This window comes from Anoplopoma fimbria, chromosome 19 (genome assembly GCF_027596085.1).
Source record: "Anoplopoma fimbria isolate UVic2021 breed Golden Eagle Sablefish chromosome 19, Afim_UVic_2022, whole genome shotgun sequence".
NCBI classification, from domain to species: Eukaryota; Metazoa; Chordata; class Actinopteri; order Perciformes; family Anoplopomatidae; genus Anoplopoma; species Anoplopoma fimbria.
In genome coordinates this window covers 23,314,949-23,332,097 of record NC_072467.1, presented here as the reverse complement: position 1 = coordinate 23,332,097, position 17,149 = coordinate 23,314,949, and the positions used below count along the sequence as shown (strand labels likewise).

At 40.0% G+C, this 17,149-nt stretch overlaps 1 protein-coding gene across 1 annotated transcript in view; it reads right to left on the bottom strand.

Annotated features, from left to right (window-relative positions):
* The window catches only part of LOC129107814 (unconventional myosin-IXAb-like), a 140,894-nt gene that overhangs the window by 40,510 nt on the left and 83,235 nt on the right, over positions 1-17,149 (bottom strand). Inside the window, 3 exon segments of the mRNA XM_054619374.1 lie at positions 2,964-3,098; positions 5,480-5,596; positions 13,917-14,006. Of these exon segments, the coding sequence (XP_054475349.1) occupies positions 2,964-3,098; positions 5,480-5,596; positions 13,917-14,006 (342 nt within the window).

The following is a 17,149-nucleotide window of genomic DNA, read 5'->3' as shown; positions in this document are numbered from 1 at the left end:
CCTTCAGCGATGGGCTCCGCCCGCTGACGTGCCACAGCCAATCAGGGCTCAGCATGAAGGGAGGCGAGAGCCGACAGCTTCTGTGACACAGTCCGACTGATTGAGACTCATTATCTCTCCTTTCTTTCCCTCTTACAGCTCTCTCGCTCGTTCTTTTGATATGATATTAAGTGGTTTGGAAGTACAAATCTGAATAAAAGAACGTAATGAATTCACAATAAAGCTGGTCAGGGACTAGTGGTTCAGTGATGGTCCTTTTGAGTGGAAGAGAAAGAGTGTAATCATGAAGCTGACGTCTCTCTGACCAGCTCAGCCGTTATAATGAGGAGGATCAGTGATGAAATTACACCAGAAGATTAAAACGAAACGGAGAGAGAGGCCATCCAGAGGCATTAAAAGTAAACAAAAAGCAAAACCAGCCATAGAAAATGTAGAAAAAGCTAAACATGTCAGGAAGCATGCAGCTCTGCTTGACTCCTGCACTATAACCCCGGCCTGTCAGCCTCTTCTGGTCATGCAGCACTTTTCCTCTGACCTTTTTCCACTTTAATGGATGTTCGTGCTGACTTAACCTAGCTCCATAATTACAGCTGCTTGTACTGTAATGTCAGGGGGAACGTGGCTGTCCAGCACAAAGCACTCACACAGTACAAGGAAATATTCAACTAGCAGAGAACGGCTGCTTGCTTTAAGTGAAAGGTCTGGTGATGTTGGTCTTGTGACAATGAACAATTTCTTTCCTTTTTTTTGCATTAAAGCATGTGACCATTTTGCGACTGAGAAGTGTATGTTTGTTGTATTCATAATTACTATAACTATACATTAATAGTGTTGGCCCCAAGCCTTTTCTACAGGGCATGAATGTCAGTAATGTGGAGATCGCTAATTTAAATGCACACTGGGCACAAAGAAGTAATTTCTTATTTTGTCTCATCCCTTCTCGTCATATTTTGCTGCACGGGCAGAAGAAAGAGCAGGTTTTTGAGTAGTTCATTGACACTAAAGGTCGCCCGTGGTTAACAATGTGAAAATGGACGTTAGGTTTATGCAACAAGACCACTTAGTTAGGGTAAGAATGTAACTTAAGCTGCAAACGTGTGACTCAATCAAATAACATCACGTTAAAATGTCAGTAAAAAGCACTCAGCTTCACACAGGACACAGAATCCTGTCCCCTGAGTAAGTCCTGCCTTCTTCTGTCTCATCAACCGCCCTTCTTTCCCGCCCTTGGTGGACTTTTTTGCGCTCTTAACGTGACGTGTAGGAACCCAAAAAATGTCCGGTTTATCTCCGGCCGAAGAAAGCTGCTTGGTTTGAAACATGGCGGCAAAACTTTCAGATTTTATAGATTAACAGTGCACAAAAATCTGTATCCTAACATATTTGAGGCGCGTAAATATGCAAGGCAATATGATAATAATGATTCATATTTGACCAGCACATTGTATAGTTTGACTGAATTTTGGTCTACCGAGCCTGCTGCCTTGTGATAGGCTGACCTAATTTGCATAAAGTTGCAGTTGAATCATGATTATGCAAATTCAAATCAGGCAAATGTTCACTATATATGATACTATTCTATATATATAGTGGCCGAGCCGGTTCCATCATGTAACGTGCAGCTGGATCACCTGCTCTCCAGAGAACAGGTGGTGCTTTGTGCGTCGTTATAAGGACAACAAGCCCTGGTAGTGTTAATCATAGAAATCACAGAAAAAATGGCTTGAACAGCCTGAACATTATAAATTGATGATATGTGGCATTCATGGAGCCAATGTTCTAAGTCTGATCATTTTCCATGATTGCATTCTGTCAATTAAAGCTATAAAAACTTTGACTTTTGCAGTTAAAAGAGCACTGCTGGTACTGGAACTCAATATTTTTTAACTGTAGTTTGGTATTTTTTATAATGTAATCTCTATAATTGAATTGGCTTCATCCCTTACAGTTTACTGCCTCCTGTACAAACTTTATAGGTTACTCCTGCCTTTAGCGTTTATTGAAAGTGTGTTTAGCAAAGTAGACAATGCTACAAATCAGACTAAACAACTCAGAAAACATGCACAGCTTACAAAGAAAGCTCCTCTCTCACTGTGTTAAACTGTATTGTGCTGCGCTCAGAGCTCCACTAGAGAGGAAGTCCTCTCTTTTCACCAGTCAGTCAGAAGAACCCATTCATCCCTCCATCAGCAGAATCAATCGAACGCATAAGGGAATATTCTGAACAATGTGGAACGACCACAATAGTGTGACGCCAATATGACGTCATGAAAATATGAAGACACGCCGGAGAAAATCACGTACGAATGTTTCTGTGTTGTTAACGTCGTCAGAGAGGCAATAAAACAAAAACGTGCAATGACGTGTTATCAGCAGCTGTAACAATAACCATTGTCTGGAGAGGAGAGGAGAGGAGAGGAGAGGAGAGGAGAGGAGAGGAGAGGAGAGGAGAGGAGAGGAGAGGAGAGGAGAGGAGAGGAGAGGAAAGGAAGGAGAGGAGAGGAGAGGAGAGGAGAGGAAAGAAAAGGAAAGGAAAGGAGAGGAAAGGAGAGGAGAGGAGAGGAGTGGAGAGGAGAGAAATGGAGAGGAAAGAAAAGGAAAGGAAAGGAAAGGAGAGGAAAGGAAATAAGAGGAGAGGAGAGGAAAGAAAAGGAAAGAAGAGGAGAGGAGAGGAAAGAAAAGAAAAGGAAAGGAAAGAAGAGGAGAGGAGAGGACAGAAAGAAAGAAAAGGAAAGTAGAAGAGAGGAGAAGAGAGGAAAGGAAAGGAGAGAAAAGGAGAAGAGAGGAGAGGATAGAAAAGAAAAGAAAATGAAAGAAAAAGGAAAGGAAAGTAGAAGAGTGGCAAGGCGAGGAGATGAAGATAAAGGAGAGAAAGAGTTGAGTAAAGTAGGGGAGAGGAGGATGAAAAGAAAGTAAAGGAGAAAAAGAGGAGAGGAAGAGTCGAGTAGGAAATGCCACTCTACCTGCTCTAACTTGAAGATGTGCTGGTTGAAGTAGTGCTGCAGTCGCTCGTTGGCGAAGTTGATGCAGAACTGTTCAAAGCTGTTGTTCTCGTAATCCTCAAACCCAAAGATGTCCAGAACTCCTATCGACAGGATCTGGAGAGAAAAAGACAAAGCACATCAGGTTCTTTATATATTTAAACATTTATGAGATCAAGATGTGAAAAAATATCCTCTGGCAACACTGCAAACATCATGATGTTTTTTTTAATATAAATATATATATTTCATTGTGTGACGGCTCCAGTGACACGGCGGTCCTCCCGGGTGTCAATAAGATTCATGCCGTCATACATCACTAACATGCTCCATCCACTAAAGGACGGCCTTTCATTAGGAAATGGACTCTGAGAGCTGTTTCCAATTTAATTTAGTTTTATTCAGCAGAGTTTTATTTATCTCTGAGGGGCCTCTTTTCTTTTCTTTTGTTTTAATACAAACATACAGGAGTGCACGCATAAAGCTGCACGTTTAAACCGTTATCTGCACATAAGAACAATGACCTTGATAGAAAGTGCAACCTCATCGACCCCTGACCCCCTGACAAAACACACACACACACACACACACACACACACACACACACACACACAGACACAGAGAGATGATGTCAGTGCCAAGGGAGGCGTACACACACAGAAAACACACACACACACACACACACACACACACCACACACACACACACAGCGCAGGGGCAGCAGAGGACCACAGGGGGTAAACTGAGCTAAGGGGAACTTGATGCCATCTGCCCAAATGTTCTTGGCACAAACACACACACACACACACACACACACACACACACACACGGAATGATCTGTTTTCTAATCCTTTAGATGCCCCCACAGGGTTTGACTTGCCAGCTGCCACTCCACACACACACACACACACACATGAATGGACATATGCAGCTACACACACACACACACACACACACACACACACACACACACACACACACACACACACACACACACACACACACACACACACACACACACACACACACACACACACACACACACACACAGTGGAATCATGATATCACACCACTCCCCTGCCTCTGGGAGTGGAGGAAGCCAGAAAGCAGGGAATTGAGTCTGGACAGACAGACAGACAGACAGACAGACAGACAGACAGACAGACAGATGTGGTTGACAGACAGACAGACAGACAGACAGACAGACAGACAGACAGACAGACAGACAGATGTGGTTGGCAGACAGACAGACAGACAGACAGACAGACAGACAGACAGACAGACAGATGTGGTTGACAGACAGACAGACAGACAGACAGACAGATGTGGTTGACAGACAGACAGACAGACAGACAGACAGACAGACAGACAGACAGACAGACAGACAGACAGACGGATGTGGTTGACAGACAGACAGACAGACAGATGTGGTTGACAGACAGACAGACAGACAGACAGACAGACAGACAGATGTGGTTGACAGACAGACAGACAGACAGACAGACAGACAGACAGACAGACAGACAGACAGACAGACAGACAGACAGACAGACGGATGTGGTTGACAGCAGCAGGATGGGGAGAACGAGTCAGACAAATAAAGGTGAGGAAAGACAAAACGAACAAATAGAAGAGATGAACGGGACAAAGGGACGTGTGTTGATTTAGGAGGTAAATATATTTATTTTATGATTGGCTACCGAAGGGCTAAACTGCTGGTTCAAGGATGCAGAATGTCTGACTTGTTGAATTCTTTGAATATTTCATAAACACATATGTAGATTTTCCAAAATGTGGTTAAAAGGTGCCATCTTTGATTGACAGGGTGATACTGGGATTAAAACTCTCCAACACCTTTTCTATGATCGTTAAACCATCACTTCAAACAGAACACTACTGTTAACCACTGTGGAAAACTGTCTTCTGGTAGTTATATAAAACACATACAGCCCATGACATTACATTACAATACTGTCACTATAAATACTCCCAAATACTTTACTTTTTTGGGAGATTATAATGTGCGTTACCATGACAACTACTGCAACTGAAAAGCCCCAAAAATGTGCAGTATCGAACAAATTAAAGTCATGTCAACTTATTTCATTTGTTTATGCTAGAATTATAATTTTTTATGAAAACAATTAAACTAAAAACAAATGATAAGCTTGTGATAAAAAAATATTTTGCTATTGATATTGATTTTTTATTTTGCTTTGTTTTGTAACATACTTCTTAAAGTGTGTATTTGTTTCTATACCGTCTGTTATGTTGAATAGCTCCATTACCTCTTTTGAACTCGACGTCAATATGTTGTAACTGGTTTCGTAATATTTGGAGAGAAAAAGTGTGTGGAAATGTCTGGCTCTCGGACAGATATAATAGGTGTGAGCACATACATTAAGTGTGTGTGTGTGTGTGTGTGTGTGTGTGTGTGTGTGTGTGTGTGTGTGTGTGTGTGTGTGTGTGTGTTGTGTGTTGTGTTCTTTCATTCCTACCTTTGATTTGTCCTCCAGGTCCTTGTTGTTCAGCAGGGCATGGTTGGTCCTGAACACAATCCAGTCAAACAGCGCGCTGTACAGTGACTTGGCCATGGAGTCCCTCACCGTGCCCGCCTACACACACACACAGACACACACACACACACACACACACACACACACACACACACACACACACACACACACACACACACACACCACACACAGAGAGAACATGTCAGTTATTCCTGATCAAAAACATATGGATTTCTAAAGCCTGGAGCAGGAGCCAAAACTGTTTTATCACTCTCACTCTCAGCCTTACTGAAGAACATCGACTCTCAGCTGCTGCTTCACCATTTTCATTTCAATGAGCTATTTTTTTAACCTATTTCTTTGGTTGTGTTTTATTGTGCGCTGCTCTTTTACTTCAACGGCATAATGGGAAGTCATTCTGCAGATTGGCGACCGTTTTTGTCGGTAGCTTACGAGAGAAAGCTGCCGGCTTCACTAAATCAAACCCAAACACCTGCCAACTGCAGCAGCTCCAGGTCAGAGAAAACGAAACAAACACAACATTAATGTCGCCCTCTGTCTTCTCTGGAACTGGATCAGTGTCATATTAAATGTGTGAAGTGGGCAGAGAAGAGGTCTAATGGACTGATCTCACAGGGGAGAAGCTGAGTCATCTGACGGGACTCACTGAAGGATCAAAAAAGGCAAAGCTGTGGTGAACAATAAATCGATAGATACGGTTTAAAATCAAATGAGACTGTCAATAATTTATATAAGGCCAAAAAATGTAGTTTCACAGTACCGCTGACATATAGTCAAATAATCAATCAAATGACTGACAGTAAATTAATCGCAAACAATCAGTAACGTCATTTATCAGCTAAAAATGCCAAACATTTGCTGATTAAGATGATTTTGTATTTAATATTGTGGGTCCGACAAAACAAGCGATTTGATGGCAATTGATGTGGACATTTTTAGCTATTTTATGACTTTTATTGACTAAAAGAAGCAGATTAATTGATAATGAAAATAATGGTTAGCTGCCTTTTGACACAAACATACTGCGTAGTGTTAAATCCTAAAGAAGTAGTTAGACATTTACTATCAAAAGCTTCCTTTCCAGAATCTTTTTGAATTATTTATTTATTGGCATTTCATTTTTTCGCTGATTTCTCTAAGGAAAGACATTAAGATTTCCAGCCACTGACTGATAGAGAGATTTTCCAAAAGTGCTTAATATGAAGCTAGGACCAGGAAGTGATTAGCTTAGCTTAGCATAAAGCCTTGAAGCAGGGGGGGAAGCTAGCCTGGCTTTATCTAAAGTAAAGAAGTCTTTATCAACATCTCCACATTTTACTAATCGACATGTTATTTTTCATTTAATTCAATCTTATGAATGTGTTTTATTACCATTGGACAGAGCTAGCTTTTATCCCTAGCTTTCAGCCTTTATGCTAAGCTAATCTAAGACAGTCGCCAGCTGGCTCTTCCTTCATAGTAAGCATAATTTAACAGACATTAGAGTGGTATCCATCTTCTAATTTAAACCTTGAATCAAATGAACAACTAACTAACATGCATAAATATACTTTTTTATTAGGATACAAACAACACTAGTGTAGCACAAAGCTGCTGAAATGAAGCAACAGTCAGCTGGCATTAATCTCTCTAAAGAAAGAGCCAATCGGACAGCAGTATGAGCTCAAGTACCATCAATGCAAACAGTCTGGTAGGGACCATGCATCTGTAGGCTGCAGGCTGGTATTAATCAATTGTTTAAGGTTCATAAAAACAGCAACAAAAACAGGATTTGTGTTAAAGCTCCCACACTGCTCACAAATCTGAGTTACTGTTCTTAAGTTTGGGCATCATGCTGTGCAAAGAGCTGTTATATTTGAGGTGTTTTCAGTCAGGAGCCAGAGCCTTAAGTGCCTCCAGACATAGAGATCACTATTTGGACGACTCTTTTTATGGATCGCTTTTTGATCCATAAAAAACAACTCTGCCAGGAGGAGCCGTTATTACTCCTCGACAAGCCAAAGAGCAACTGCGCTCTCTCCTTAGACATGATGAAAGGCATGCTAAGCTAACATAAGCAGACGTAAATGGAGACTTGGAGCACGTTCTTTGGCAGCAATACGTGTTATGATTGAATGAGGAGAGGAACAAGGCAAAAGGAATCTGCTTCAACGAGGCCAAACATTTTCATGGCAGGAACCCCGAAATAGTTGTGTGCATTACAACAGACACCCCAATTTGAAAAGGCTCCGTTTAATCCAATCAGAGGACAAATAGGGAAATGATGGGGGAAACTGAAATAACACAGCTCTTTATAAATGCCATAAAACTGTGACAAGGGCTCTTCGGATTTCACTCCAAACTGTTTGTTTGGTTTGCTCACTTCAAGCTGAGTCCAACCCAAGTTATATACCAAACGTATAATAGTGCTTAGTTTATGTAAATCAATGTCATCCTTCCAAAAAGCTCACTGGGATGCCACGGACTACTACTGATCTGACTGTAAATCACTTTGCAATGTTTTATCCTCATCCTCTACCTGAAGTCCTTCTTGGATCAAAGCGTAGAGTTACATAACTCCAGGAATTTCTTCAAATTGGAGCAATATTTTTGGGATTCAGATAGTTCTGGTGTCTTGCCCATTGATGACTATTTCCACCAGTTGGAGAAATTCAATAGGAGGTAGGTAGGGCAGGATTAAGAATGGGGACTGTATCTTCCTAAATTTATGAAATACAGCGAAAGAAATATGCTCACAAGTGTAGATGAAATGGAAACAGCTGTACAATAATGAGAGAAGTAAAACAATAAGGCACCTCAGTCTGATTATTGAACTGTAATCGAGTCTTGCACTTTGTAGCTCTGACTCTGCTTTTAAAGGATATGGTCACATTTCTAAGTCTTAAAACAATAGCTAGGTGCCCATATAAACAATGAACCAGGTTTTGTTTGCTGTAACCATTCCTCCTGTTTATACTGGCCATGAAAAGAACCTTTCCTTATGCACTTCCAATAGAAGAGATCGGGAACACAAAAATGTGGCTTCACTTTTCATAACTGGAGGTTGCCGCCTGAGTTTAGCTGATGTTAATATGAGGCTTTCGCCATCTGCGTGACTTTAATTAAGTAAATATCTTACAAAGTTACAGTTTTTTGAGTTTGAAATCCCCCTTTTGAATGTTGTACTATAAAGATATTCGATTTGTCAAACTCATATTAGCTTCAGCTAAACTTTGTAAAGTACTTCTACACAGAGAACAAGGACGGTAGATTTTGTCCTTCATCACTTATATTAAAATTGATTTTAGGATTGATCTCTTATGGCCAGTACAACCAAAATAAATGATTACATCGAACAAAACATTAACAACTTTCACATGGGCACCTGATTATTGTTTTCATTTTTTAACTTATCCTTTAATTGATTTGTTTAAATAACGATTAAACTTAAACCTGTTGGTCTGAAGCTCGCTAAAACGATGAACAAAACAGACACACAGTCTCAAATTACAAGGACATAAAAACTGAAGAAAAAGACATAAATCAGTTATGAAAATAATCCTCCTCCTACAGAGGCCTTTGTAGGACACTGTGAACCTGGTCAACCTCAGAAACATCGCCTGTGGAAGCTGCATAAAGCTGCATAAAGCCAGCAGCCGTGATGAAGCAGAACTGTGCATTTTTAAAAGCGGCCTCTTCGCTCTTGCATTATTGATTGTTTATGGTATTTTTAGCAAGCAGGATCGTGACGTCTCCGCTCACACAAAAGTTATGTAAGATTGTTATGAATAATACAACATTTGGTGAGAATAATCACATTTTAAATGCTTCGGCAGGAACTCGGGGGATTGGCAGAGGAGACGTGAACATTTGACATGCTCACCGAGCACGAATGATCTCAGTGTTCGCCATGTAATTTAATTATTCAACACAATGGGACCAGTTAGGAACCAGGAGGGGACATGGCTGGAAGAAAAATGGGTTGAAATGGTTTTTACTGGAGGGGCCACCCAAGAAACTGCCAAAACATTATTAGGACTTTATCAGAGGATTGTGTAAAGTGTACCAGTGACGGTTAAACCAGGTCTTCGTGATTAGAGTGTTCTGCTGGGGTGGGGGGAAGATGTTGTTCTCTTTCGTTCCATTTCTCTCTCCTGAAAACCACAGGAGGTGTGAAACACCAGCATGAGCTCACGCTGCACGTGGCCTGCTAGCTTCCTCGCTGCAGGGTGTTTTTTGTGTGTGCGTGTGTGTTTCACCGCAATATGCCAACCTGCATGTGTTTCTCATTTGTATTTATGGAGTTGTTGTTTTTGTCTGTCAGTGTACATACATTACAGACATTGTAGAAATCCCTCAGCAAAGGGGGATTACCTCTACACCTTCACTATGAGGCATCATCACCACCTTTTAGAGAGTTTCTACTATGAAGAAGAATCTTTTATATGAATGAGCGTCTGATGCCCCCCCTTCACATCTCCCTCCCCCACGTCTGTCTCTGAACAGGAAGGAGGGAGTATTATCTGGAGCCACATCAAAAATGTTGCAGTCAGACTTCACGCCTTATCTTGACAGACACACATTCACTCAATTGTGATCTCTTAGATGCAGATGTGACCTGAAACAAACTCCAAAGAGGTCGAGATTATTAGAAACCCAGCACGGCTGAAAAACACGTTTGAAAGCTGGAATTTCCCATAATTTTACGATATATGTTATCAATGATTGCTGTTTCTTAAGGTTAAACTTATTAAACCTTATCTGGTAGACATTTTGTTTGGAAAGACTTCTGGTCTCAATAAGTAGTCCGTAAAATTGTTACTGTTTTCATCACTCGTTCCAGTTTCATTTCTCTCTCCATTCAGTCTAAATGAGACCAGTTAAGACTTTTTAAACAAATAAGACTAAGACTCTACAGCCTGAGCCAACAACATGCTCACATTGACTGACATGCTGATGTTTAGCAGACAAGTTTACCTTTATTTATTTAATGTGCTAGCATGCTAATGTTTGCAACATTTGGCAAAAAGTATTTTTATATCTTAGCTTTTTTTACAATTTTTTTTGTGATAACAGTACCAGTTTATTCTACCATCATAATCAACACCATCAGCATTATATATAAAAATCAAAAGTATTGATTAAATAATGGAAGAATGCGCTCTTTTTCATTTATTTCTGTGCTAAATGTGGGATGTGAGTTGAATATAAAATTAAGAAAGAAAGAAAGAAAGAAAGAAAGAAAGAAAGAAAGAAAGAAAGAAAGAAAGAAAGAAAGAAAGAAAGAAAGAAAGAAAGAAAGAAAGAAAGAAAGAAAGAAAGAAATATTTTCCACAAAGCATCACTGAAAACATAAACCTAGATGTTTTCTCTGCCTTTTATCAAGGTAAGCATTAACAGCCTTCATAAGATCTTTAAACATAAACAGCTCAGTGGCTTATTAATAAGAAATACCTCTCCTTTAATGTGAGGACACGTTTTTAAGCCTATTGTCTTGACTAAAACTAAATTTATGGGAAACGTGAAAAAGAGTCAAAGGCTGGATTCAAAAGTAAAATGTTGCACCCGACTCATTCACTTTGGCCATAAAGTCTCTTCTTTAGTGTCCTTGAGCAAGACTGAAAGACGTTAGTAAGCTCCAGCTTCTGACCTCCTTAGAAGCAGCCCCGCACAGTTTCTCTGCTAGAATAGAGAATTACTTTTACTCTCATTATTACTGTGCAGTTCATGAACGTGTTCCACCTGACTCAACCACAATTCGTCCAATGAGTTTTAGGGATCTTACTGGCTGAAGTTGGGGAAATACCGGCCCTCTGCACATGGAGGTTCAGCAGGTCACGATCAGCCGTGGGTGGATGGGACAGCTGCTCACTTTTCTCAACCTTTCTCATCATCTCAAGTAGGAAGAAATCGTTTTTCTGAGAAGAACCGGTAACATTTGCCAGGTTCTTTTATTTTTTTTTTCACGTTTCCTTTTGTATAAAAACAGGCATGTTATGGATTCTGCAGGTGGCCTCGACTCGCTCCCACGGCCCCTCAGTCAGATCAGGGAAGGGCTTCACTCTCCCTGCTCTCCTGCTGTGTGTGTCGGTGTCGGTGTGTGTGTGTGTGTGTGTGTGTGTGTGTGTGTGTGTGTGTGTGTGTGTGTGTGTGTGTGTGTGTGTGTGTGTGTGTGTGTGTGTGTGTGTGTGTGTGTGTGTGCTCTTCTACATCTATCTTTATGAAGACCAATTTGAGTTTTAGGTAAAGGGAGTGAAGACTCTTTTATGGAAACGAAGAAACTTTGGCCTGTTCTCACTTCTTCATAAGGCTGTTTGAGGGACTTGGTTTAAGGGTTAACAGGTTTAGGTTGGAATAAGGACTGGGTTCGGGCATATAGTTGTGATGGTTGAGATTAGTTAGTTACATTATTGTCCAAGGACTGGATAGTGCCAACTTGTGGGTGAGCGTGTAAAGTATTCCTTACATCATTGTCTTCTAGCCTGACTTAAAGCGGCTACAATTAATATGTTTGTATCAATGACAGATCAAAAGACTACATGTCAGTGAAAACGGTCTCTCGTATAACATAGCAGTGTTGTTTCAAAATGCATCAGGCTTCTATTTTTAGCAAAATAGCTCTTTAAATCCACTGTATGCTACCTGCCCAGGACGGGTTAGCGACTAGCATGTAGCGACTAGAAAGGGGAGTTAGAAGGGTGACTAAAGACGGAGCTAAACCAAGACTGAATATATGAAAACATAGTAAAGCATCTATGTTTTTTGAGCGAGACACTGAAAGATTTGTAAATTGAGATGGCGCTATATAAGTCCAGCTTGTTTCTGCTGCATCCAAATGATCCAAAAAAATCATAATTTTATTGCAGGTTTTATGTTAGGAGAGAGATACAAATATATTGTTTTATACAAATATATTGTTTTGTTTGCTCCTTTGTGTTCTTTTTTGTTTTGTTTGTCTTCGGGTTTGTCTTTGGGTATCTAGAAAAGCGCTATATAAAATGAAAGTATTATTATTATTATTATTATTATTATTATTATTATTATTATTATTATTATTATTATTATTATTATATCGCGACAGTCACTTAGACTCTGTGGATGTCCTGTTATGCTATTCTATGATTTTTCATCACTCTCTCCAGGTCTTTCTACATCCATTCGCCTCTCGCTCCTTTCAAGATAAGACCATCTTGGGAAGGACAGGAGGGAACTTCCATGGCATGAAACCAGGAGCTGCAGGACAGGGTTTATCAAAGTTCCAGTCCATGATTAAGTTTCTGATCCCACTGTCTGAGCCTCTATTTCACAGCTAGTCTAGAAAAAAGGGAACTCACTTTATGTGTTTCATACATGTGTGACTGTCAGGGAACGAGACACAGAGACAAACAGAGACAGACTCTGGATCTGGCTTCTGGCCTCTGTACTGTATATTCCAGTGGAGGTTGCACATTCCTGAGACCAGACCACATGACTGGAGGGATGGGGGGGAGAGAGAGAGAGAGAGAGAGAGAGCGGGAGCAACCATTGTTGGAGCTAAACTAACCCGTAGATCAGAAGGGTGGGAGGTGGAGCTGAGGCAGCGTAACAGACGATCTATGTGTAACATTTCCTTCCTCAGACAAAAAGGCCCTGCAGACAAAATTCTAATCTGTGCTGAACCATCGAAGGTTTAGGGGACAGTGATAAAAAAAACAAAAAACTGAATATTAATAAAGCACAGTGATAGACATCAGAGCAGTGTATCTAGGTCAACCGTGGCATCCTGGAGGTAAATCCAGAGTGCTGTGTGGACGGGGTTAAGTCGCCCCGCTCCCTTGACTCGACAGGAAACAGGAAGTTGCAGAGGAAGAGACCTCTATCAAAAGGGCCTCAGAGAGAAGCGAGGGGGGGGGGGGTCTGCGAGGGAAGTGCCACACACAACCTCCCCAGACATGCACACACAAACACACAAACACAGACGCTCCCCGACAGCTGACGCGCCTCATGACTAAAACATTCGGCCACAATATGCTTTCTTGAGACTGACTGGAATTTACTAAAGACACGCCCCTCCTGCCGGACTCTCACATGACATTTTGACCTTAAATAGCGAACCATAAAAACTTGTTGAAATGTCTCTGAATTTTCATAACTGCCACTTAGTCACCAAGATGTTATTTTTATGTATTGTTGTGTATTGGTGAGTGCTCTCTCAAAAGACAAATGTCCCTTTTATGCAAATCTAATGGACAATAAATTAATTGCAATTAAATGTGTGTTGGCAGTAAAGGACCAGACATACTCACAGGGAGGTTTACTAGTATTAAGTCATCAGTTTTAGAAGGTCAGATTAGGTCTTTGTGTTTGAGACTGAGATGATTGGGTGTCACACTCTGATATGGTGGTGTATGTGGATGTTGCAGTAACTAGAAAACGTCACCTCAGCGAGTTTGTAGGGTACGATGAGCCTCTCTCCCACAGTCACCGTCTTCCTGGTCGTCAGCGCCTCCAGCAGCATCTCCTCTTTGACCTGAAGAGGACAAAAAAAAACACACAAGGATGAGGTCAAGATCAGGGTTTAGTGTCACTTTAGATTGATGTTGAAGGACTTATTAAGAGTACATATCAGGATTAAAAAATGAATTTGTACAGGGCCCCTCATCAAAGCAAAAGTTAAGCTGAAGTCAGTATTTTTGGAGACATTATGGCCTTTATTTGACAGTTTAAGTGAAGAAGTGGTGAGAATAGTAAGAGCGATGATATGCAGCAATGGTACAGTCCAATAATCTCCAAGGACATACTATTATTAAAGTGGTTCTCCAGAAATGTACTATTGCACTACTGAGGACTCACAAGAGACGGATAAAATAAAAGAAGGATTAAAGATTAAGGCCGAGAAATCAAGACTTGTATGAGTCACGCTCCAACAAACGAAGAATCCTATATTCCCCATAATGCAACAGACCTTTTTGTTAGAGCATCCCAGTCTGATAAATGCCAACACATTATACATTTCATACTCCCCCGTCCCCCTGCAATGCTTTCTTTTACATATGTTTATACTCAAGCCAAAAAGAGATGATTTATATAAACTGCCTTCAGATTTTAAAGAACTGTTTTTACAGAATAAAGGCAGGGCGGTTCTTTTTGTGACTAATTTGTACGTCAATATATTTTCTTGATCTGGTTGTTTTTGTCATGAATATTTTCACACAGAACACAAAAAAGGCGAAAAAGAAAATAATTTTTTGGGGAATGAGGTTGATTTTTCTGAGCTGCGAATAAAGGCATCAACCATTTCATTGAGTGATCAAAACGTATACTATCATTGTCCAACACAGAGGCTCAGTGGTCCAAACCAAGAAAGGAAACTTTAGTACTCCTTTCAACCTCGACAAAGGCAGCGTATCACACCAGTGAGAACTCCTTCAGTTCTAACCTTTCACAATAAAAGCCCTAGACATATACATTAACACTGCGCAAATGTTTACCAGAGAGAGAACGCTTGCCAGTATAAATTGTTTTGATGCAAAATATTCACAGGAGAGTTTTTTTTTTTGTGTTTTTTAATTCTCAAGCGCCAGATGTTTAGCGAGAAAAAAAAACTTATTTTGATTTTTATCAGAAAATGAAATTAATTTGACTTCCCTGAATATTTACTTTGGAATTAAAACATTTGTAAAGTACTCTCCACAATATATCAAATGTCAAATTGAATATGTATTTAAAAACAACTGACACCTGGACCATTAGACATTTTTTTTTTGTCTACAGGGAGAGAGTTTGTTACAGTATAACGTTTAAACCAAGTTAATTATTTATTTATCTTCTCTGGTTGTATTAGACCATTGCTGGAAATGTTGCCAACTTTTGAAAGCGTGAGGAAGTATCTGTATATATATATTGGTGTTTAAAGACAAACATTCCCATTTGGTTATTTAATCTACAGTATAAGAAGTTTCTCAAATGAGTTTTTCTAGAAAATATTGTATATTGTACTCTATTACAATATACATTACCATTGCGACAGAAGATTTGATCCATATCACTCATCCCTAACTAACCCCTTCAACCTACTAAGCTGATAATACACAGCTGGTCGAGATTAGCACATAAACACTACACATACAGTACAATGCTATGTGTTGAGTTCACACCAACTCTAAACTTGGCCCCAGACAAACCAGTGATGACAGGGCCACACTGGGAGAAGCAGATGTCATCACACACACACACACACACACAAACTTCTCTTCCATCTACAGGGATTATGGGAGTGGGCCTAACAGCTGCTGCTGAGACCACTTGTGTGTAGGTGTTTGTGTATGTGTGTGTGTGTGTGTGTGTGTGTGTGTGTGTGTGTGTGTGTGTGTGTGTGTGTGTGTGTGTGTGTGTGTGTGTGTGTGAATACATGTGACATCATGTCTTTGTCTGATTGCCTGATGTCTTCATGTATAAAAGTCAAGGGTGTTAATGTTATAGCTAAAACCATTATGGATCTAAGGTTTGACATAAACACAGAAGCATGTGTGTGTGTGTGTGTGTGTGTGTGTGTGTGTGTGTGTGTGTGTGTGTGTGTGTGTGTGTGTGTGTGTGTGTGTGTGTGTGTGTGTGTGTGTGTGAGAGAGAGAGAGTGCGTCGGTGTGTGTAGGGGCGGGTGGCATAATCAGACTTCATTTCACACTGCCTGGTAATCCCTCGAACTAAGAGCAAAGCCTATTCTGCAGCCTGGTGATTGGTGTTTAGCCGGTACATTTCCATGTATTAGTCGCTTGGTAACAGGCTTGCTGCTCCGTCTATGATCACAGCTCTAATACCATAATACACACAAGTTTGTAAGCACTGGTTTGGGGTCAGTGATTCTGTTTTCAAATGAGCCCTTTATTTTATTTTGAAGACCTCGAGTCTGATTCTAAGCATATCTTAAGCTCTGACAGATGCTCTTTTCTATAAAAGCAAAACACCAAAACATCAACACTGATAGATCCTGAGCATCACATCTTTCCTTTAACGCACCAATCACAGCTCTGCTTTGCATGAACTTGGACATCAGTCATCTAGTATGCTACAAAACAACAAAGATACTTTGAAGAAGCTCAAAAGATGTAGTTTTGCAAATTCGTGGACCTCACAGTCAGCTCAACATCAGAAGCATCGCTTAAAACAACTGCTTTCTTTTTTTAAAGTAACATTAAAATATATATTTTCAGTTTAAAGTAAGCGTACTGTGAGGAACTTTAACTGGCTGTGAACCGTCTCACTTCAAATCAATCTATTTAGCCAAGCGTCTCTTTATAACAGCACTTTATGTGCGCTCCACATAGTCCCACATCTGTCTTTCAGAAGATCGGATTCAAACAATTTTTTGTTTATACATTTTTATTTATTTATTAAATTATTTGTCATTTTAAATGTAAAATGTTTTCCAGTCTTTGTTCAGCAGTTTGATTTTTTAATTGTACTAAAAATGTGAATTTTCAGTTTTTATTTATTTTATTGTATTTAAAAGAATAATATTGTTTTGTTTTTTTTAAATGTGCAACACTTTGAGCTACATAGTCTGTATGAAATGTGCTATATAAATAAAGATTCTTATTATTATTATTGTTGTTGTAATTATTATATTGTTGAGAAAAATTGTCTGACATAGGAACTGTAACTAAAGGTGGAACT